The sequence below is a fragment of the Microcebus murinus genome, chromosome 1, assembly GCF_040939455.1.
Source record: "Microcebus murinus isolate Inina chromosome 1, M.murinus_Inina_mat1.0, whole genome shotgun sequence".
Lineage (NCBI taxonomy): Eukaryota > Metazoa > Chordata > Mammalia > Primates > Cheirogaleidae > Microcebus > Microcebus murinus.
The window spans coordinates 57,310,611-57,333,238 of NC_134104.1; the positions used below are offsets into that span (position 1 = coordinate 57,310,611).

General features: G+C 43.1%; 1 protein-coding gene across 3 annotated transcripts in view; it reads right to left on the reverse strand.

Moving 5' to 3' along the window:
• Positions 1 to 1,555: 1,555 nt before the first annotated feature.
• Positions 1,556 to 22,628, reverse strand: part of DRD3 (dopamine receptor D3) — a 42,200-nt gene continuing 21,127 nt past the window's right edge. For 2 of the 3 annotated variants that reach the window (XM_076007322.1, XM_076007289.1), the window contains 4 exons: positions 15,333 to 15,475; positions 8,367 to 8,563; positions 3,527 to 3,809; positions 1,556 to 2,030 (listed from right to left, as the gene is read on the reverse strand). In XM_076007322.1, the coding sequence (XP_075863437.1) occupies positions 1,834 to 2,030; positions 3,527 to 3,809; positions 8,367 to 8,563; positions 15,333 to 15,475 (820 nt within the window). In that variant the 3' untranslated portion in view covers positions 1,556 to 1,833. The remainder of the gene's footprint in view (positions 2,031 to 3,526; positions 3,810 to 8,366; positions 8,564 to 15,332; positions 15,476 to 22,628) is intronic. The other variant, XM_076007354.1, reaches the window with a different exon arrangement.

Consider the following 22,628-nt stretch of genomic DNA (forward strand, 5'->3'; position numbering starts at 1 on the left):
AAATTTCTCTAGGTGAGTCAGTGAATAAGTGGTGAGTGAATGTGAGGGCCTAGGACATTACTGTATGCTATCATACACTTTATAAGCACTATCCACTTAGGGTATACTAAATTTATTAAACATTTTTTTCCTCCCATAATAAATTAATTATAGCTTACTGTAACCTTTTTACTTTACAAACTTTTAAATTTTTTTAACTTCTTGACTCTTTTATAAGAACAACTTAAGACACAAACACATTGTACAGCTGTACAAAAATATTTTCTTTCTTTATGTCATTATTGTATAAGCTTTTTTCTATTTAAAAATTTTTTATTTTATTTTTTCCTTCTTAAACTTTTTTTGTTAACAATTAAGACATAAACGGACACATTAGCCTAGGCCTACACAGGGTCAGGATCGTCAACAGCACCGTCTTCCATCTCTACATCTTGTCCTACTGGAACGAATGTCTTCGGGGCAGTGACACACACGGAGCTATCATCTGTTATGGCAGTGACGCCTTCTTCTGGAATACTTCCTGAAGGAACTGCCCGAGGCTGTTTTATAGTTAACTTTTTTTATAAGTAGAAGAAGCATACTCAAAAAGTATAGTAAATACATAAACCAGTAACATAGTCATTTATTATCCAGTATTATGCACTGTACATAATTGTGTACATTTATATGACTGGCATCGTAGTAGGTTTGTTTACACAAGCATCACCACAGACTCGTGAGTAATGCATTGTGCTATAACGTTATAATGGCTATGACGTCACTAGGTGATAGGAATTTTTCAGCTCTTATAATCTAATGGGACCACCATTGTACATGTGGTGTGTCGTTGACCAAAATGTCATTATGCGGCACATGACTATATTGGGTCTCTGTTCAGCAGAAAAATGGAGATACCCCGGGTAGGAAAATTTTATAGTGTTATGAAAAACACATGTATGGCATCTATAGATGTGAAAAACACATCTATAACACACTTTATAGTGTTATGAAAAACACATCTAAACCATCTATGGCATCTATGGTTCACATCTTCTCAACCACAAGGTCCAACAGTGATACTACAGTGGGAATTGTCATCTCTTCTGCAGTTAGCATCCCCAGCTTGAATGACTCTGGAAGTTGACTCTGAGACTGCCTCAAGAGAGGAAGGGAATGGAATCAAAGTGACTGAGCTAGACCTAAAAGATCAGGTTAGCAAGGTCTGAAACAAAGCTCTGGTCCCAATGTGGGACAGTGTTCCCCTTGGGGTGAGGAATTCACCTCATCAAACGTAGCCGATTGGATTCTACAGCAAGGTGGACGTTTCGGCCTTGTCATTCATATATCCAGATACAGTGAAGGAAAGGAATGATCAAGAGGGAATGGGCCCACAAAAGCACAAGGTTAGCATGACAGTTAATTAGAGGTTTGAAAGAAGAGAGATTGGTTGTTCTGTAAGATGGTTTACTGGCTGAGATTTCAAGGATCCCTGGCAAGTTAAGAATGATGAGCTCTGTTCATTTTTCCTTCACTGTAATGAATCATGCCTCCAATGACAATTTTGCGTGAGTCATGTTTTATCAGCTCCTTTCTGAATTATTGCTTATCACTCAGGGGCTCCCCAGCCGTTTGAAGACTGTCAGAACGAAGTCAGGTTTTAGCTGGGGAGGTAGAACATTCTGTTTAGGAAGAAGCTTTTGGTTACCTCGGCCACTCGGGGACGTCCTGGCTCCAGGAATCTTCTTCCTAGCACATGCCAGAGGACATCACAGTCTTTCTGAGCAGGCTCTGGCCAGCGGCCCCACAGCCTGGCAGCTAGAAATGGGGACAGGGAATATTCCCGCCTCTCCTCCTTCAGCAAGAGAGGATCTTGAGGAAGGCTTTGCGGAACTCGACATTGAAGGTGGTATAGATCACGGGGTTGAGGGCGCTGTTCACGTAGCCCAGCCACGTTGTGGCGCTGTAAAGCTCTGCAGACACGTGGCATGCTTGGCAGTGGGCATTGAGAATGTGAGTCAAGAAGAAGGGCAGCCAGCAGACCAGGAAGGCCCCTAGGTTGCAAAGGAAGAGAGAAACTAGGTAAGGGATTTGCTTACTCCTTTCGTTATGACATGAGAATGACTCATGCTCGTCTACTTTATGCCAGCCACTATGCTGGAAGTTTTACATGCCCATTTACTTTTTATTAATATAACAACCCTATGAATTAGGAGTGATGAGCCAAACTTGTTTTTAGATGAGAAAATTGCCTGCTAATGTCTCTGCTTCCCCTCAGGCCTTTGTTACCAAACCAATTTTCCAGTTTGGTCTTTGGGTAGTTTTTTTTTTTTTTGAGACGGAGTCTTGCTCTGTTGCCCGGGCTAGAGTGCTGTGGCATCAGCCTAGCTCACAGCAACCTCAAACTCCTGGACTCAAACAATCCTCCTGCCTCAGCCTCCCAAGTAGCTGGGACTACAGGCATGCACCACCATGCCCGGCTAATTTTTTCTGTATATTTTTAGTTGTCCGGCTAATTTCTTTCTATTTTTAGTAGACACAGGGTCTCACTCTTGCTCAGGCTGGTCTTGAACTCCTGAGGTCAAGCGATTCTCCCGCCTCGGCCTCCCAGAGTGCTAGATTGCAGGCGTGAGCCTTTGGGTAGTTTTTTACTAGGTTTTTTTCTTTTACCTTTTCAGTTCAATTCAGACATTTATTTAATGTCTACCCATGGAAGATGTGATCCTAGACTCTGATAGAGAAGAAGACCTTAAAGATGTGAGTTACACAGTTCTTGCTGTTGAGATTACATCTAGGAGTTTTAGTAAAATTTCTGATATATGAAAAAGTTAGGGTTTGTCAGTGACACTGAACAGAATCAACTTCCTTCATTAATTATGTGGTACCTGTGATTTATAAATTTTTAATTTCTTTATTTAAATAAAGTTTATATTTTCCTGCTATAAAAATTAGCTCTGATTGTATGTATTATGGAAAACTTGGTAAATACAGAAAATAGAAAGAAGGAAAATAAACACCCACTACTCAAAGACAATCAGTTTTGACATCTTGGTGAACTTTTTACTCTGTAATTAAAATAGTCTAGATGTTATCACACCATATCACAGTAGTGTTTTGCATTCCTGTTTTTTTCACTTCATATTTCAAAATATATAAGCAGTAATTAAATATCCAATATATGCCAGACACTTTTATTGAATCATTGTCTTATTATTTGATTCATGCATTATAACTCCATATGATACAGAGAAAAATATAGTTCAATTAGGTGGCTTGTTCAGCTTTGTAAATTTCAATCTAGGTCTTTTGAATTTCTATCAGAGTTAATATTTATACACAAAACAAAAAATATTTTTATAAAAATATTTATGTACAGAGTTAATATTTATACGCAAAATGTTTACATTGTAAGCATTTTATAAATATTATAGTCATTGGATTTCCAATTTCTGTCAAATGTGGCTGCATTATCATCCTCTGCCAGCTCCACCTAATTTAACCTAACCCCACTTAATCCACCCTAATCCAACTCAAGCCAGCTCAAACTTACCAAGCACAATGACCACCATCTGGGTTGCCTTCTTCTCCCGAAGTGGCACTGCCCGAGGTTGCAGGGGCCCCAGCTTCAGGGACGTTGATAACCTGCCATTGCTGAGTTTTCGAACCTCTAAGCTGAGCTTGGGTGCTATGGTAGGGCTTAGGGAGTTCCGACTCCTCTCCTCCCTTTTCAACTCTCCTCCTCTTTCTTGGAAGCCTGGTCCCCCCAAGGCAGTATCTTGGCAGATGCTGTAGTAGCGCTTCAGTTCCATGTGTGCCTGGCCAGGAGAGAGAGGCTGCAGATGTGACAAGAGAGGATCCTGACATTTCTGGGGATATTGCTTATCTTCTGAGTGTTCCTGAAAGGGAAAGAGAATGCAATGAAGAAAGAGGAAACCATCAGCATGTGAAACCTACAGAAGGAGCATCTGAGAGAGTGGTGGGACCATGGAAACTTAAAGAACATGAAATCTGCTTCTGAATTTATAAATAAAAAGCACCTATCACATATAGAACTTTTAATACTGCTGCAATCCCTTGAGGAGGGCGGCATAGGATTGTAGTCTAGCTTTTTCAAGTTAGAATGACTTAGTGAGACATAGGAACACATTAAGTGAAACCACTGGGATGTAAGCAGCAAAGTCTGGAGTGGGAAAGTGGGAAACCCTAAAAGACAACTGACTCAATTTTTCCAACAAAAAAATTATAACAGCAGCAAAAACACTTACCAGTTGCAAAGTATGGGCCTTATTTGAACTTTGATTCAAATAAACCAACTGTAATAAAAAATTTAACAAGACAATTGGGGAAATTTGAACATTGGATATTTAATATTAGAGAACTATTATTAATTTTTTAAGTGTGATGTGGTATTGTGCATATGTGTTTTATAAAAAAGTCCATATCCTTTAGGGGACTTTACAGAAATATTTTCAGTTGAAATAATATGGTATTTGGGATTTGCTTCATAGCAATGCAGTGGGGTTGTGTGAACGTAGGTGGGAGTGTAGAAAAATCAGATTGGCCATGAGTTGATAATTGCTGAAGCTGGCTGGTGGTGACTAGGGGTTTGTTATATTTGTCTTTCTACTTTTTATTTTTGAAAATTTCCATAATTGAAAGTTTTAAAAAAAGAATACCCAGGATTTTCAACTCAGCTTTCCTACTTAGTAGATGTAACCTTGGGCAAGTTAATTTAATATCTCTGAGTCTCATTTGAAAAACAGAAAAGAAATAGGAAAAAGTTGGTTTGCGATGAGTAGCTTCTGAGAGTAGAAAGCTGAAGATATGTGATTTTTTTGGTATTTGGAGTAGGGGAGGATGTGCGTGTGTCCAATATGTGAACTTCTCCCCATGTTTGAGGAATCAGACCCTGGTGTTAATCTTGATTAGGACTTGACTCCCCAACTCCCATCACTGAAGCCATAAAAGCCAGCTGATAACTTCCCACCCCCACCTCAATGGAGCTAGACCTCTGGCAGATGAACCAAGCCCAGACAATTGGAGATTTACACCTCAGACTGAGCTGGAACTAGTGAAGCAGAGACTTCAGAATTCATTTACCAGTGGTGCCATTCAATGTTCAGTGTCCTAGGTCCTCTAACCATATTATTCCATAGGCATGGACAGCACCTTCCGAAGCTGCTTTTCAGCCTTCTTATTGAATCTGTGAGCTACCTGACAGCTCTCCAGTAAATTCCTTTTCTCCACAAGTCAGTCAGTGTCAGCAACCAAAGCCCTTCACTTCTCTCTCCTTAGCTCGAGGAATCACAGTCTTCCAGATACACAGTGCTGACACGTTGTGCACGCTTAGAAACATTGTTGAATGAATGAATGAATGAATGAATGAATGCAAGGGGTCTTCAAGGTGATTTAGTGTTTTTTTTTTTTTTTTTTTTTTTTTTTTTTTTTTTTTTTTCCCCTGTTTAAAAAGTTTGAGTGATTTAGTGTTTTTAAAACCATGCTCCACAGAGGTATTCTTAGGAATTCAAGGAGAATATATTTTTTCTTTTTTAAAAAACAATTTTTATTGAGAATTGTACATATTTATGGGGTTGATGTGATATATTGATAAATGCATAGAATGTGTAATAACCAAATCAGGATAATTGGAATTTCTATCACATCAAATATTTATCATTTCTTTGTGTTGAGGACATTTCAAATCTTCTAGTTATTTTGAGATATACAATAAATTGTTATCCATAGCCATCCTACCATGCTATCGAGCACTACAGTAGAACTCATTCCCTCTAACTGTATGTGTGTACCCATTAACCAACCTTTTTTCATTCCCCCACCCCTCCCAGCCCCTGGTAACTAGCATTCTATTCTTTACCTCTAGGAGATCAACTCTTTAGCTGCTATATATAAGTGAGGACATGTAGTATTTACCTTTTTGTGCCTGGCTTATCTTTTTTAACATAATGATCTCCAGTTAGGGAAATATGTTTTTAAAAATTTTTAGTTTTCATTGTGATGGAATTTTCTAATAATGAATATAAACATATTCTGTTTTATCTGAATGATAGCCAAGATCGTGTTTATGATTAAATTGGCACCTATTGATCTTCTAAAAGTGACAATATTTAACTTATAATGCCTTATTTCTGAAACTAGGGGACTGGGGCGTGTCTATAAAATCTCAGATTTGAGAACACTGATTTAGCACACCCTGTTTCCATCTTACAGATGTGGAAATTCAGTCCTATAGGAGGAAAGTGATTCTTCCGAGAATATATATGTGAGTGTATTTTTCTGCTTTCTCTGCAAACCCTTATCACTACCCCATGACTGCATGAGGGACCACTGGATTCCTCTAGGCCTGGCTGGCACAGCCCTCCACTCCCAGATGGCAGCACAGAACCTAATTCTCCACACTCCTGCCATTGTCAGCCTTGTGGCTCGCCAACCTCTCTTTTCCTCCTTTGGGCCTTGGGCCCTCCTCAGACCTTGCATCTGCCATAGGCAACGTTAAGCTGCTTATCTACCTTTTATCATTTACAGCAAGGGTCTCTAGCTGCTACATCAGGCCTGTGTAAAAAGTGGTTAATCAAGTAGACTGAGAGGGATTGTGGCTCAGATCTTTATCATTATGGGCTTTCAAAGTTTATTCCTAATGTGGAGTTCAGGGAGAGGGATACTGGCCTTATACCTAACACCACCAGGCTCCGTTCTGCACTCTGCTAGCTGGAGAAGGCAGGGCTGGCTTCAATTGGAAAGACAAGTGTCAAGGTGACCATGAGATTGTCTTGGTTTTCCCCACATTCAGTGGTTAATAGGGCACTTGAAAGTCTCCTTTCTCTGCTTTTATTGGCTCTGCCCATGTGTGTTTCACTGACATCCTGTTCCCTCCAGTGCAGGTGGCTCTGGATGGCACTTTCACACCACATCCCAGAGTCACTGGCACCGGTCATTGAGTTCTAGCCCAACAGTCAAATGCGTTCTCAGTACCGCTTGACGAATTCTATGCTGAAGCTGAAAAAAGGCAGAATCTCAGATCCTGTCATATATCATAGATACATGTACAGGAATCAGGGCTAGACTCCATTTTTGGGTGGGAGTGGAATTGAGACAAGCCGACATTGTGGGAAAAGGGCTCTTATTCTTTTCCTGTGATCAGAGACATGATCCACTTACCATTTTTCCTGTGGCATCCGATGGAAATCTGGCCCTTATTGAAAACTGCTGCATGGGGTGCAGCCGCAGACAGGAAGACTAGGGGAGGTTGAGGGAAAAACAGTCAGTTACGGATTAAGCTCTACATTGCTGAGCCACGTCATATGTGGCCATGTAGCACGACAGTGCTTTGAGTGCAGTGTGTTCATGTCCTCAGCCTTGGGTTCCGACTGTCTATCTCATGGGGACCAGTAGTCTTGTTCTACCCAAGCCTTGGGGCTTCAACTTTGAGAGTCCGACCTTCATTCAGGTCATTAGAGATTGATCTAGACACCCAAGTTGGAGCTGCCTTCAAGATCAAATTCATTTCTTACTCTATGAAGCCCTTTCCTGAGCATATTGTTTTTTTCTCTTCTTATAACCTTGACAGCACTTCATATGAGGGTGCTTAGTTTTCTTTACCTCACATTCGGCAAACAACCCATTCAGTTCTGGGCTGTTCATTAACTTTAGGTAGGGGAGTGCTGCATTTGCTTGTCTACAGTCTAAACTCCATGAAGGCAGAGGCTGTATAATATTCCCAATGTTCTTTCCCTAGTAGACTGCAAGTGATCATATTCATCCATTCGTGCTTCAAGTACATTGTGGGCAAACTATAACACTATGTGCCAGGCACTGGGGTAAGCAGAATTGAAAGCCAAAGCAATTGACAGATCATTGCAGAAGCAACTACCTTCCTTTTCAGAAGCTAGAAAGACCCAATAAAGTGACCGTCCCATCCTAAAGCTGATCAGTGCCTTGACACAGGGGCAGATCTAGTAAGGACAAAGGATTTTGGAGGATCACAATGATTCTTGGAATGAGTGATTTGAACAAAAAGTCAGTTCTGGGAACCAGAAATGCAAGGTACAACTGCCGCACAAAACCTCAGACTCTGTGGGACATTTGAACTTCTGGCCACTGGGGGGAAATGAGAGACTTTGAAGGAAAGAATAACGAGCCCAGAAACTGTCCTATCATTTTGACAAGTAAGGTGAGCTCTAGGGAGGCTATCAGTGCATGTTGAGATTGGCTTTCCTACCTTCAAAGCACAGCCAGTACCAGCAGATTAAAAGGTAGGTGTCAGATCTGAGTCTCCAGTGCGGCAGAATGGGCACAACCGTGCACTGCTGGACACAGGCTGGGAGGTCAGGGGTTGGGTGCTGTCTGTCCACTGCCCCCTCCAGGGTGCTTACTTGTTGAGGGAAGCCGGGCCTGACACTGATGCACTGACTGTTCTGTCGAGTCAGGATCCGTTTCCGTCTCCTTTGTCTCAACACCACATAGATCCTGGCATAGACAAGGACAGTTACTCCGAAGGGCAAGTAGAAGGACACCACTGAAGAGTAGATGACAAAATCAGGGTTGGAGATGGAGCAGACGCTGGGGTCCCCTGTGGGTCAGAGAAGGGGAGAAGGTGAAGCCATTTGCGGGTATTAGAGCTCAGCAGGAAGCACAAAGTATGGCCCCATATCACACATGTGTCCCCGCCTCCTGGCGGACATGCGGGTGCAACATTAGCTATGCCGTCAGCTCCTTGAGGGCAGGAGGTCCAATTCACCTTTGTGTTTCTCACAGCTTACTTAGAAAGAAAATATGCCAACGATTATATGCCAGACGCCGCTCTGCACTGGGGCTGCAAAGATGAGTAAGACACCGTGTCTGCTCTTGAAGGAGCAAAGAGTCCAGATAGATGATGATCCTTTCCATATGTTGTGATGTCACCCAGAGGAATGCAGCCTGTAGGCTGCGGGAATGTCATGTCACAGAGCAACAGGGCAGAGGCTCCCTGGAGGGATGCAGCCCCCAGAAAAGGCCCTGCTGGTGTGGAAGCATGAAAGGATTGTTCAAATGCAGCCTCCTTTGGCTTCCTTGTTTCATTGCATTCCAACAATCCTTTTGCTGAGAATTCCAGGTCTTCAGTTTTGAAGTGGGATGCAGGGCCGGCGGTGGCTGAATACAGGACAGGCATTTGGTTTTTCAGGGAATCCTCAGCACTGGCTAGGGGTGGGGTTGGAAAAGGCCGGTAAGGATATAGTCACTATGGAGAATATGAATTCAGAAGTGTCCCTGTCCCTGCTTTATGTCCTGAAATTTTGCTGCCACTCCTCCTTAGGAGGTCCCTATAGCTTTACCTTCTTCATTTGCAGATGTTGAGATTCCTCCAATGTCCAGGATAGGGCCTGAAACTTCCCCTATCTTGAAAGAGTAAAGGGAAGCAAACCAATATCTGCCAAGTCGTGCCAAGGGCTTTGCATACATTTTCTTACTTAATCATTATGGCAACGTCATGTGAGAGAGATCCCATTACTGTCTCTATTCTCAGATGAGCAGACTAACGCTCAGAGAGCATCAGTAAGTGGTCCAAGGCTGGACAGCTTGAAAGATACATTAATCAAGCCAGTCTGACCCCACAACCAATGTTTTTTCTGTAATTTTGACTTTCCCACTCCCTCTACCATGGTGACATGCCATATTTGTGCTTTGTCCATCATTGTCAGCAACAACTGTTGGCACACCCTGTCAATCTTCATAAAGCACTGAGGATTCTCCAATCCAAAATCTGGCCTTAGAAAATAAAGCCTCGGGTGTGAGCTCATGGGGAGAGGGCCGTGGCTACCTGGGCCCCTCATTCTGCCTCTTGGTCTTCTGAGGTTGGTAGCAGCCAGGCAGCCCTAGGTGTGAGACCCAGATATGCCATTTATTAACAGTGTGGTCTTGGGAATGTTACTTAACCATGCCAAGCCTCAGCTTCATTACCTGTAAACAAATGATAGAAATATTGTCTTGTATAGTGGTTGTGAGAATTAGTGAGAATAAATGGTAGCTATTATAATTTATTTACTATTATTATTTATTATTTACCTCCCTGGATTTTTTTTTTAAACTTAAAAGGGAGGGTATCATTTGGAGTAGAAATTTGGGATGAGACTTACAGTGAACAATATTTGTAGGGGAGGGAAGGGAGCAACAGTTAAGAACTAGAATGGAGACAAAGAGTGCTCAGCGAGGCAAGTTAATGACAACACTGCCACCAGAATCTTTACACGCTACTCCCCCAAATTCTCTGGTTTTCTGGGGAGGGGGTAAGATTCATGTCATCTTACCAGAGCCTGTGTCATGATCCTTTAGGAAATGGATCATGAGACTCTAAGTAGTGATCACCAAATTGGTGTCTTCTGGAACTCTGGGGCAGTAGGGCTGGGGGAGGGGTGGGGTGGTAGCTGGTGGTCTTTCTGAATGTCTAGGGAGCCAGGTGGGCAGTGATCAGGCCCTCCCCTCAAATCAGCTCCCCTGTTGTCAGCATCTGACCATGATTCAGATGCCTCCCATATTGAGGTGGAGTCTCAGCACGTTTCCCATGAGCAGAGGCCAGCAGGGTGGCAGGGCTACGTTCCCACCATCCATCTCGTTGCCACTCTTGGTGAACCCCACCCTCTTCTGGGTTCTTGGAGCCTGACCTCCTAATTTTATATAGGAACTACCTCTTTTAAAAGGCCAGAGTCAGGAGTGGGCATAGTCTGCTTGTATTTGTGTAGAAATGGAAACAGGTACACACACATGTGCATGTATGTATGTGCGCATGTGCTTGCTTGTTTCAAGCATTGTCTTTGAAGAACATTAGTGTTTACTTCTAGGGAGGGGGTTAGGGGACTAGAAATCAGGGGTAGGAGGGAGACCTACAAATAAATACGTATGTGTCTCATTACACCTTATGAAAGTTTTATCATGTGCAAGTATTTCTTTTTCTACTAAAAATGTTGAAAGTGTATGTATGAGAGAGAGAGAGAGAGAGAAGAGAGGGCACATAGCTATTTCAGGGTCCCTGATCAATAAAGGCCCTCCCGTTAATCACTGAACTTGTACTGTCATCCTTTCCTTCCTCCCCTATTTAAGCAAACCGCTGCCCTTCCTTAGATGGAGTTTTGCTGTCTTTCCCAGAATTTCCCGATGCTATTTGATCTTGTGACTGCACAGGAGGCAGAGTGACACTCGAGGCAGTGGCCAGTGAGTGGGGCCTGGCCTGGGTGTGTGTCCTGTGGGCAGGGCAGAGGGATGCACCACGCAGCAGCCCTTCTGAAAGCTGCTCTGCTGAGAGCTGAGAAGAGGCGGTGGGGACAGTGAGGCCCCCAGAAGCTGAGGCTTCCCTAGGAGACGAGGTACCTTGCTGAGATGATTTAACCAAAATAGTACTGTGCTGTTAGCACCACAGTTGTTCAGTGACTACATCAATGATGAATAAATAAGGAAAATGTACAAATGAGCATTTTATGTAAGCACAGAAGCACTCGCTGGCTCACTGGCTGGAGGCTACTGGGGAAAGCTGGTTGGGGGTGGGGAGGTTACTCTTAATTTTCTGAGATTAGAGATGCTTATCCCAACTAATCTCAATTTTTAAGGAGGAAAGGATGATAATGAAGATTCAATTCATTACTTATTCTAGAAACCTTTACAGAGCACCTCCTACATTCAAAGCACTGTGCTGGGTGATGAAAACACTAAATAGTTCTACTAAGGGGTCCAAGAGGGTTTTGGGGGTTATCTTGGGAGACTGAGTCCCATGACGATGTGAATAGCATGGCCAAAGCAGGTTTAATTGAAAGATTCATGAACTTCAAACTCGTTGAAAGATTTGACTTCAACTTGATTCCAAAGGCAGGAGATGCTGATGAATCTGATTTTAGGGTGAATCGATTATTCTTTTAACTTTGTGCTCCTATTATCCTTTTAACTTTTTGAGTAACCAAGCTCCCGGCCTCCAGTGCTCCGACAGCCAGGTGAGGTGTTCTATTGTTAAAAATCAAACAAATAGCACTTCTCGATTTTCTTTTATCAAAGGAAAATCAAGCCAGCTGATAGGATTTTCTTAACTTTAACTTTTTTCTTTTGAAGGTGTCTTTGCCACCAGCTTATTCATTCTAGAATTTTTTATAACACAATAGCTATCTGATTTAGCAGAAATTTAAATACTAGTTATTTTTCTTATCTGTGAAATGAAAGGATCGGTCTACTTATTCAGGGATCTTTAGGGTGTCCTCTAGCACCCACACACCATGCTCTGCTGTCGTTAAGGGCTGTTGATGATGTGATATTTGGCGGGATCGCTGGGCCTCTGCTGGGAGCAGGGGCAGCCCTGGGACTCTCTGACCTAAGACCCTCCCTTATGTTGCCCTTTTCTCAGAGAACAGGGGCAACTCCAAGTTGGAAGAGACTGAACATTTCTCTATCTTATGTTCTCTAATAATTCACAATCACACGTGGCAGCCCATGACATTAAAAGAAGAGCTGGGCCAGGAAGTTCTTTTTTTGTGTTGTATGTCTTAGTGGAAGTCCAGCTGCTTCTAATATCAGGTGTTATTGGCAGTCTCCTGCAACTTCCCACAAAAGTAGAAAAAATGACTGAGAGAAGTAATTCATATTGGGCTTTTGCATGAACTTAGGAAGTTCCGTATTGATGGGAGAGTTGCTGGAGGAACCCACATCTATCAAGACAATGAAGCTGTATCATGAAGGTCAGATTGAGGCAGAGGAGGACAGCTGGGCTTTCCTGTCTTGAGTTCTATTCACTAATTCCCTGAATTGTATTTTAGGAAGAGGTGACAGGTCTCCTGTACGACCATCAGTAGAATTACTACTGTTCAGATCTTCTATGGAGCAGACGTGTTGTTCAATTTTGAGGCACAGAAAACATCTCTAATAAATAATAACAACAACAACACCAGCTAGTATCTGTGGGGCTCTAATGATGGAATCTGACACTTTGACACAATATATGGATAATTGGAGGGCTTACTACTGTGCTATTAAAAAACTTCAAAGTAAAAGAGAGATTGTGAGAGATGAGAGAGAAGCGAGAGCTCACATGCTTAGTCACAGGCCTTTTTTTTTTTTTTTTAACCTTCTCAATACTGTATTTGAAAATCCTTTTGGAAAGATTTTCCTGAGTTTTGTTTTTGGAACAATAATGATCTCACTGGCGGCAAAAACACTGCTCATCATTCTTCTTCACTTTAGTTGTTGACATTAACTGGGAACTCTGTCTAGTGTCAGATTTTGAGACTGTTTCAACTATTTCCAAGGCATGTGTGTCTGTGAGAGTGAGACACCCCTACCAAGAATGAGTAACAGGAACCATACTCAGCCCAGTAGGCACTGAGTGTGGGGATTGGCCGCAGGCTGGGAGGTAAGCAGTGCCTTGGTGTCTAGTAGTGGTAGAGGGTTTCCCACACTACAAATTCCAGCAAAGAATATATTTTATTATAGAAACAAAGTTACAGAAGGTGACTTAGTTATCAGGCTAACCCATAAAGCATATTTAACATTCATCAAAAAGAGCATTTTAGTGTCACTGGGTCAACCTTTATAACCATGGTGGGGGATGTTGCTTTGTGATGTGCAAAGTGTGTATGTGTACGTGTGACAAGTGCATAAAGTGTCATTCAGTTAAAATAACAAAGAAACGAATGGTAAACAGTAATGCGAAGATAATAGATAACATCATATTTAAGGAACACCCTGGCTTAACCAGGCAAATATTTGTGGATAATTTGGCTGGTTAGATTTAATGTGTCAGAGAAACAAGCCTGACCTTGAGTAGGTGGTATGTGCTTGGCATGTTTACATATGTTATCCCAATTTATTCCTCATTTAATTGTGAAAAAGTCTCTATGAAGGAGATAGAGTTATATCATATGTAGAATTAGATTCTAAAGTCAATGAATAAAGTGAAAATTATATAGACCCAAAATTTGCTTTGAAAATCTCCTGAATTATATGTAAAGATATACATGGTCTTATTATTATAAGCCTGAACAGTAATAAGATTATAGTATACATAGTAATATCATATATTATAGAATTCCTATGGAATATGTAATTTTAGAGATAAAGTTCCTGGACTTATTTGCAGGGGGCCATATATAAAATAAATATTGAAAACTTCCTATTATAACTATATATAGACTGAATCTACATATTTGAATTTGCTCAAGTTTATGCTCCACTGTATTATTATCCCAAATTTACCAACAAGGAAACCGAACTCACAAAAGTTAAGTAACCTGTTCAAGGAGACAAAGCTGTTAAGTAGTAGAAATTTAAAACTTGAATTTTGAGTTTTAAGCTAGGTTTTTCTGACTCCAGAGTTTTTTTTCTGTCTTCCCAAATCATTGTCCAGCAAATGACACTTGGAAGATTACTTATAAGTTAGGATTCACCTGTATTCACATGTAATGTGCATACATATAAGCACATGGCTATGTGACTAGTACATATATACCAGAAATTCACAAACCTAGAACATAAGAATTAAATGAACCAATCCAAGATTACAAAATAATGAATCCAGATGAATACTAGAACACTAGTCAATCAGTTTTCTCTTAGCAAACACTCAGGTATGGATGTTTGGGTACTGTCAATACCCATCACGTTACTATGTGTGTTAATAGCTTTCATTCAACACATGAAATTCCTGAGGCTGAAAGATGGACGTGGTATAGCCACAGAGGGCATTGATCCATATGAGGTGTAAATTTGGGTTGGTGTCATTTGCTTAAAATTCCAAACATCTCAGATGTACACATTGTTCATCCATCCATCCATTTGTCCATCTCTCTAGGAGATGTATCATGTACCACACATCATAGCCAGATTTTTTGTCTATTCAAAATAAAAAAATACACCTCTCATAATTTGAGAATCTATACCAGTTCCCAAGTGTTAGGAATTATTCTTATTGAGTAAAAACCCAGAAATATATATCCTACAACAGGACTTTTATGATATATTATTTTGCATTGTAGGTCTGTTACAAATTATCTTTTCATTAGCAAACCTCACTTGAATTATTAATATAGCTTGGTTTTTTTTAACTGGCACATTCTTCAAATGAGTACAATGACATTTATTTCAAAATAGAGATGAGCCAGACTTTTCACGAATTAGGGCAGAACTTTACCCCTGTGCCAATAATTGACGAGGTTTCGCTTTATATTTTATTTATAACCAACAAAGGTCAAAGCTCTGCAGTCTGGGGCATTCTCATTTGATTACCAAGTACACTGACCCAGGGTCAGGAATTTCAGGGTTGAGCACCACTCATAGCCGCTCAGGTGTGCTGTGAAGCACTTGGGTGCTGGGAGTGAAGCCATCCATGTTACCTGTGGTGTTGAGGCCAAAGAGGAGAGGGCAGGACACGGCAAAGGCCAGCACCCAGACGGCCGTAATCATGAGGGCCACACGCCGACAGGAGCTCCGTCCTGTGCCATGCTGGTAGTGCACTGGCATGACCACCGCGGTGTACCTGTAGAAGGAAGGGGAAGGGAGGATAGCATGCTGAGACGGGATGGGGAACTGTTCAAAAGACAAGTTGAAAGAAGTTGCTAGAGAAATAATCACATTGATACATGTGGCCGGAGAAGAATAATTTAGTTGGAGAAAGAGAGAAAAGAGTGTTTGAGGGAAAATAGTAGAAAGGTTTAGATAAGACAGGGGAACTCATTGAGGAAGATGAGCAGAGAAAGGGAAGAATAAAAAAGTTAACACAGCAAGACTGCGTTGGGAGAACTTCTTTACCAGGCCTGCGTGATCGCCCAGGATACCGGCCTTGCAGCCACAACACCCTCCACTCGGAAGACTCCGGACCCTACTCTGGATAGAGATGAGCAAAAGGGGAATTGTCCCTGTCCTCATTAAGCTTGGAGTTGAGAGGAGTGGATGAACAATAAAAAAGAAAACAAATATGTTAGTATAAAATGAAGAGTGGAGGGTGTGCCTTTACTTTCTCCCCAAGTTTTTCAGACAGTGCTAGACCTGTGTCCAAAGTGGATGTTTACTCCCTGCTCGTTTCCTTATATAAATTCTAACCCTCATAGCAACAGCTCCTGCAAGTAGTAGAGGTTTCAAAAACAAGGCCGGGCGCGGTGGCTCACGCCTATAATCCTAGCTCTCTGGGAGGCCGAGGCGGGCGGATTGCTCGAGGTCAGGAGTTCGAAACCAGCCTGAGCAAGAGTGAGACCCTGTCTCTACTATAAATAGAAAGAAATTAATTGGCCAACTAATATATAAAAAAAATTAGCCGGGCATGGTGGCGAATGCCTGTAGTCCCAGCTACTTGGGAGGCTGAGGCAGGAGGATTGCTTGAGCCCAGGAGTTTGAGGTTGCTGTGAGCTAGGCTGACGCCACGGCACTCACTCTAGCCTGGGCAACAAAGCGAGACTCTGTCTCAAAAAAAAAACACAAAAAAACAGAGATGAGTAATAACCAGTAGAGGCTTATTTTAAAATCCAGTTTTCATGCTTTTACATGGTCAAAGCCCAACTCCTTATTCTTGTTGGACATTGTTGTATTTTCTGTGGCATCTCCTCACACATATTTCCACCTGCGTGTAGGACTTACCTGAACAATTGTTCCACAGTCATCTCAAACTCAAGGTGTCTAAAACAGATCTCCCCAGCTCCCCATACCTCTTAGTCTGGTTCCATTTTCTGCCTGTCTTTAAGACATCCCAAACCAGTACTCAGAACTTTGGACTCTCTCTTGATCCTTTCATATCAGTTGCTCACTCATTCATTTAACCTTTCATTCAATATTTATTGAGTCTCTCTCTCTCTCTCTCTCTCTCTCTCTCTCTCTATATATATATATATATATATGCCATATATATATTCCAGACCCTATGCTGTCTGGTTAGAGATGTGCAAAAGGGGCATCGTCCCTGTCCTCATTGAACTTGGAGTTGAGAGGAGTGGATGAACAATAAAAAAGAAAACAAATATGATAGCATAAAATGAAGAGTGTCATGAAAGAAAGAAGCTGGATGATGTGTTAGAGAACAAGGGAGGAGGCAAAGAGGGGTCAAACCAACACAGAGTGGACAGGAGGTGAGTGTATGACAGGGGCCACCATGAGGTGAGAAGGGAGAAGAACATTCCAGGCAGAAAGATCACATGTCCTGGAAACTTACCCAGTATGCTATCTTCCCCACTGACCCACCCATGCCTTTCCAAATACCTGATTTCTGTGATGGCTGTAGTCTCCTAGCTGGTCTCTAGCTGCCAGCTCCAAAAATAGATTTTATCATGCCTCCCCACCTTCCCCTGAAAACTGTCTAAGATAGAAAGAATTCTAAGATTTCTTCCCTGTATAATCAGCCAGGGCAGAACCTGTGGATATGATGTAATAGCATTCTTATGATTGGATTGCCTACCAGCTGACCTTGAGTTAATCAAAAGGGAGATTATCCTAGGTGGGCCTGACCTAATCAGGTGAGTCCTTTAAAAGGGACTGGTTCTTTCTGAATTCAGAGGTTCAAAGCATGAGAAATTTCCTGCTGGCTTTGAAGGAGCAAACTGCCATGTTTTGGAAAGGGTCATTTGGCAGGGATAGCAAAAGGCCTACAGGAGCCGAGAACTGCCCTGGCTGACAGCCAGCAAGGCAGTGGGGACCTCAGTCCTACAACTGCAAGGAACTGAATTCTACCAACAACCTGAATGAGTTGTTGAAGAGGACCCCAGGCTCCAGATGAGAACACAGCACAGCCTACATCTTGCTTTTAGCCGCCTTGTGAGACTCTGAGTAGAGAACCTACTTACACTGTGCACAGAGTAGAAGTCAGAACTTCCAGAAACTGTAAGATAAAAAAATATATAGGTATATTTTAAGCCTCTAAATGTGTGGTAATTGTTCCATAGCTATAGAAAATGAATATACTTTCAATGACTCTTCTTTCATCCATAGGCCAAGCTTAATCTTCCTTGCCAACCTGACTTCCCATTAGTTCCGGACACTTATAGCTCCAGCCAAACTGGATCTACATATGACTGGTGATGGGTATTCCTCCAATATTCAGAGACTAGGGGTGTCTTTGTTCAAACCATCATTCCGTCTCCCTCCCTGGGTAATTCAATCTCACCCTTCCTTAACCCCAGATTACCTCTCCAGCAATCTTCCCAGTCCTTTCCATTTTACAGAGATCTCTGACTCTGAATGCATAACATGTCTATGCGAATCGATTATATTGTCTTCCTGCATACAGTTGTCTTGCCTCATTACTGAATTTGGCTCATGGCTGGAGAGAGATAGCCCTCACATTACTTGATGGCTCAAATCATCTTATAGCTTTGGTAATCCTGAGGTCCTTGCACAAGGTGAGGAGTAAGAAGCTGTTGACTGATTGCTTCATAGGTCATGAAGCCCGCCTTCCCTGTAAGAGGACAGTTTTAATTGTAGACAGTCTCAAGGGATCTAAGGTATATAGCTGGATCTACATATGGCTCAATATTTTTTCCCTTCTCAGTTTCAGTGAACCTAAAGGCCAGATTAGAGCAGGGCCCTCCTTCAGCTGTCTCGTGCACCTCGAGACTTGGGCTGAGGAAGGGAAGGACAGATGCTGGCCTAGAGGGTGTGGGGCACTGCTCCCTGATGCTCTTCCTGGGTGTGTCCAGCTCCTATATGCTGGAACTGCCCGAATCTGCCTCTCATGCATCTGTTTTTAGGGTGTTAACCTTTGTATTCCCAAAGAGCAGCTTAAAGTCAGCTGTGAGTTCTGAGACGAAGGTAACTCTGCAGGACTTTGCCTTGACACATGAAGCTACAAAGGTAGCTTCTTTCTCAAGAGCGAGAAGTAGAAGTCCTGAGCCCTGACTCCTTGCTTTTAGTGGTGACCTGGAGGGACCTTGGACGAGGGGCTAAGACCTGAGTCCTGCTGCTGCTACAGTTAGTTGAGGGTAGGAGTAGGAAACCTGTGACCCACTTCCTCCTGCCCAGACCTGCAGTTGGGCCAAGATCTTCCATTTGCATAATGTCCTTTGATGTAAAAGAGCCTGACTCCCCCATGCACTCACTGGTGTGCTGGTAAATGGCTAACAAGTGGCTCTCCAGGTGGAAAAAGCCCTAATTTGTAACATTTGCCAATTTCCGTGGTATAATTACTTCCACTGATGGCCATTTTAAGCTACCACCAAAGCTTTAATAACTGGTTCGAAAAAATTCCTTAAATTTTGCCAATCAGATCATGCTAGCCCCATTGTAAGCTGGTTTCACACACCACTGGGAGTCGCATACTTTCCCAAACATGCTTTAATGTTGAGCCACTCCTTGAAGGCTCCATTAATTCAATGAGTCTGTGAGTGCAGGGAACTCTGGCTCCGTTTTATCAAGGAGGAATCAGAGACACAGGCTAACAACGAACAAGGTCTCACAGCAGACTGTGGCAGAGCCAGGTCACCCACCTCCGGGGCTGCTGTCTCTTCTGAATGCCCTGCTCCTTCTCAAGGGCATCAACAAGTCTCTGAGGCCTTGTGGGGGATAAGGGCTTCCTCAGAAAAGTTGGCTCAGAAAGGGTGGTTTGTACTTGGAGAGCTCTGTGGGTACCCAGAACTGAGTTTTCCCAGTGAGTTTGATTCTGCTAGTTGCCGGGTATGGGAGGGGTGTGTGTGTTAAGATGCAGATTCCCAGGCCACGTCCCTGGAGATTTTGATTATGTGCTTCTGAAGTGGAACCCAGAAATATGTATTTTTAACAAGTAAGTGCATCGTACAGTTAGGCAGGTTTGAGAAAGTCTGCATTAGGGAAAATTTCTGTGACAAAGATTCTTGTTAACCTGGGTTTGAAGTGAGAGTCAAGACTACCATTTGCCCCTGTTACATTAAATGTTTTTCTAATTCTGTTTAAAACACGATTAAACTATTAGAATAAGCGAGGCCCCCAGCTTGCCATGGGTGACTGAGACAGCGCGGCTGTTCCGGAATTAGCCATCGGAGGGCACCATAATGCAGCAAGAACTCGGCCAGCTCCGCCGGGGTGAGAAGTTCATCGCTCACCTGGGGGCTCTCCAGGCTCGGTGGGGAAGTGGAGAGGGAAAGCCGGGCCTCCCCTGTTCTTGGAGCCCTGCAGGGACCCTGAATTCCCACCCAGGCGGACTGCTTAGCCTCGAGTTTTCTCTAGGAGCGCTTGCAGATGACCTACTGCAGGCGAGGGCCGGGCCAAAGCACCCGGAGGGCGGGCCGGGCTGGGCATGGACGGAGAGGGAGGCTTGTCCAGCGGCCTCTGGACGCTACCTGCTGCCCTGGGGGTTCTCTAGGGCCAGCCACACACTGTAGGAGCCGTGGCGTCGCCCCTCGGCCAGGCCCCCCTCACCATGCGTTTGAGCTCCTGGCTCTCTGGGCCCTTTCTGGTGTGGATTGCTGCACTTACCGAACACTGGCACTGTGCGTGGCCGTTAAGTCCCTGGGCCTGAGAAACGGACTGAGAAGCGTCCACATCCCAGCTCTGCCACTTAAATGTGGGGCCAGTGGCTTGTCTCTTCTGAGACTCAGTTTTCTCATCTGTACAATGGGGATAATGATTTCCTGCCCGAAAGAACTATTATGAACATTGAATGAGATTATCTCTGTAAAGCTTTTTGTTGCTGTTGTTTTAGCACAATGCCTAGTACATATTAAACTTTTCAATGACAGTATTGCTATTGCTGTTATTATTGTGCTGGCCCAAGGATCAGTGATTGTTCATATCAGTGAGTTTATGATTGTCTTTCTCCTACTCCTGATTATTAGGGAACATTACATTTTAAAATTTCTCCAACAAACAAGTGTATAGCACTTTCAATGTGCTAGGTATTGTTTGAAGTGCTTTAAAAATATTAATTTAATTTAATCCCCCTAACAATCCTTTGAGGTAGTTACTATTATCACCACTAAACAGTAAGGGAACTGAGGCCCTGAGAGGTTAATTTACTTGCCCAAGGTCACATTGCTTTTAAACTGTAGAGCCTGGAGTGTGACTCCACAGCTGGGGGACCCAGAGCATGGCCTGCAGCTCAGCAGCTCTGAGAGGGGCAGCGTGCCGTAGTAGAAAGAGGCTGACGGAATTCTTACCCTTGCACTAGCTGTGCGATCTTGGCAAGCTTACCTACCCATTCTAGCCTCAGCATCTTTATTTGTAATGTGGGGATAATATACCCATCTTGCTGTGTTGTTGTGAGGGTTAGCAATAATGAATGAAAAGCTCTTAGTGCCCGGCACATAGAACATGGTAAATAAATGGTAGCTGTTTTTATTGTTGCTGTTGCTTCTAGACTAATGTAAGTTAAGATTAGCACAGAGGTAGCCAGGACATTGAAGACATAGGAAATGTGCCTCATTTAGTCCGAGGGAATTGCGACTATAGAAGTGCCCATACCCACCTCCACCAATGAAACAGCCTCATCTCATAATAGATGGAGTACTAGGGGGGAGTCTGGAGACTCAGTTTCTAGTCCCGAACCTGTACTAAGAGGCTGCAGGACCCTGTGCAGGCGTTTACCATTTCTGCTCAAGAGAGTTAACTACGATGCCTGTGATGCTGCTTCTGAGTCCCAAGTCTGTGCAGGGCCTGTGTGGCTGGTCACTCTACTGAAGGTCTCAGTTCCCTGCAGAATTCAACCTGGGAGCCCTGTCCCTGAGCCCTGGGAGATGTGTGTGTGTGTGTGTGTGTGAACTGATGAGGGTGCCTCTTTGGGAAGCTTGGTAGTGGGGAGGAAAGAGGCCCGCCTGGGCGGGAGGGCCTGACTCTACTCCCTGCCTGGGTTTAATGAGCCCCAGAGCTCCGTGAGGGCTGCTTTTCACCACCTTTTATTTGGTCAGACAGGGAGCTCAATAAATCTTTAGTTCTGTGGACTCCCCTCGTGGAGTTGTTGAAGGAGAAAGCTTTTTGCAAATGACTGGAAAGCCCTTTGCAAATATAAAGTGCTTATTTAGATGCAAACTAAAAATCCAAGGTGCCTGTGACTCATCTGGTACCTATTGTGCTCGCTGCACAGAGGCAGAGGCTCGCCTGTGATGGGTGCCATTTGAGAGCCACTTAAAGAACTCCCTGGTGAATGAATTTGGCTGCATTATTCCCGGGCTCCTCTCAGAGGACTCTAATTCTCAACACTTGGTCTTGTCCTCCTCTTCTGACACATTCTCAGCCCTCTCCGTGAGTTAGTTCTGACCCCGGATGCAAGATGCTGTGGGAGGGGGCTGGCCCCCTGGGGAGGCGAGGAGCCAAGGGGCTAGGGGACTGTGCTCAGAACACTTCTCACTGTGATTTTTTTAAAAAGAAAAGGCAGCATTAATCCAAGCATCCCAGAGCTATGCCTAAAAATCTAACGACAATAGTGTTACTTGCTTTCAAAAACCCTTTTATCATTTCCTTTTCTTTCCTCTCTCTTTCTACCCTGTTATTACAGATCAGGGCTTCATGACCAAAAAATACTGAATCCATTTGGTTAAGTTTGTCAGACCGGTGACTGGCATTGTGCAAAGACCAAAAGCCTGTGTGAATGACTGCATTTTTAATGAATTGACCAGCTATTTGTCATCAGATGAACAGAATTTAATGCTGTGTATGGCAAACTGCTGTGAAGGTTAATGGAGACAGCTTTTCCAAGGCCTATTTTCATTTCTAGAATACGAGGAGGTTCCATTTTGAGGCTT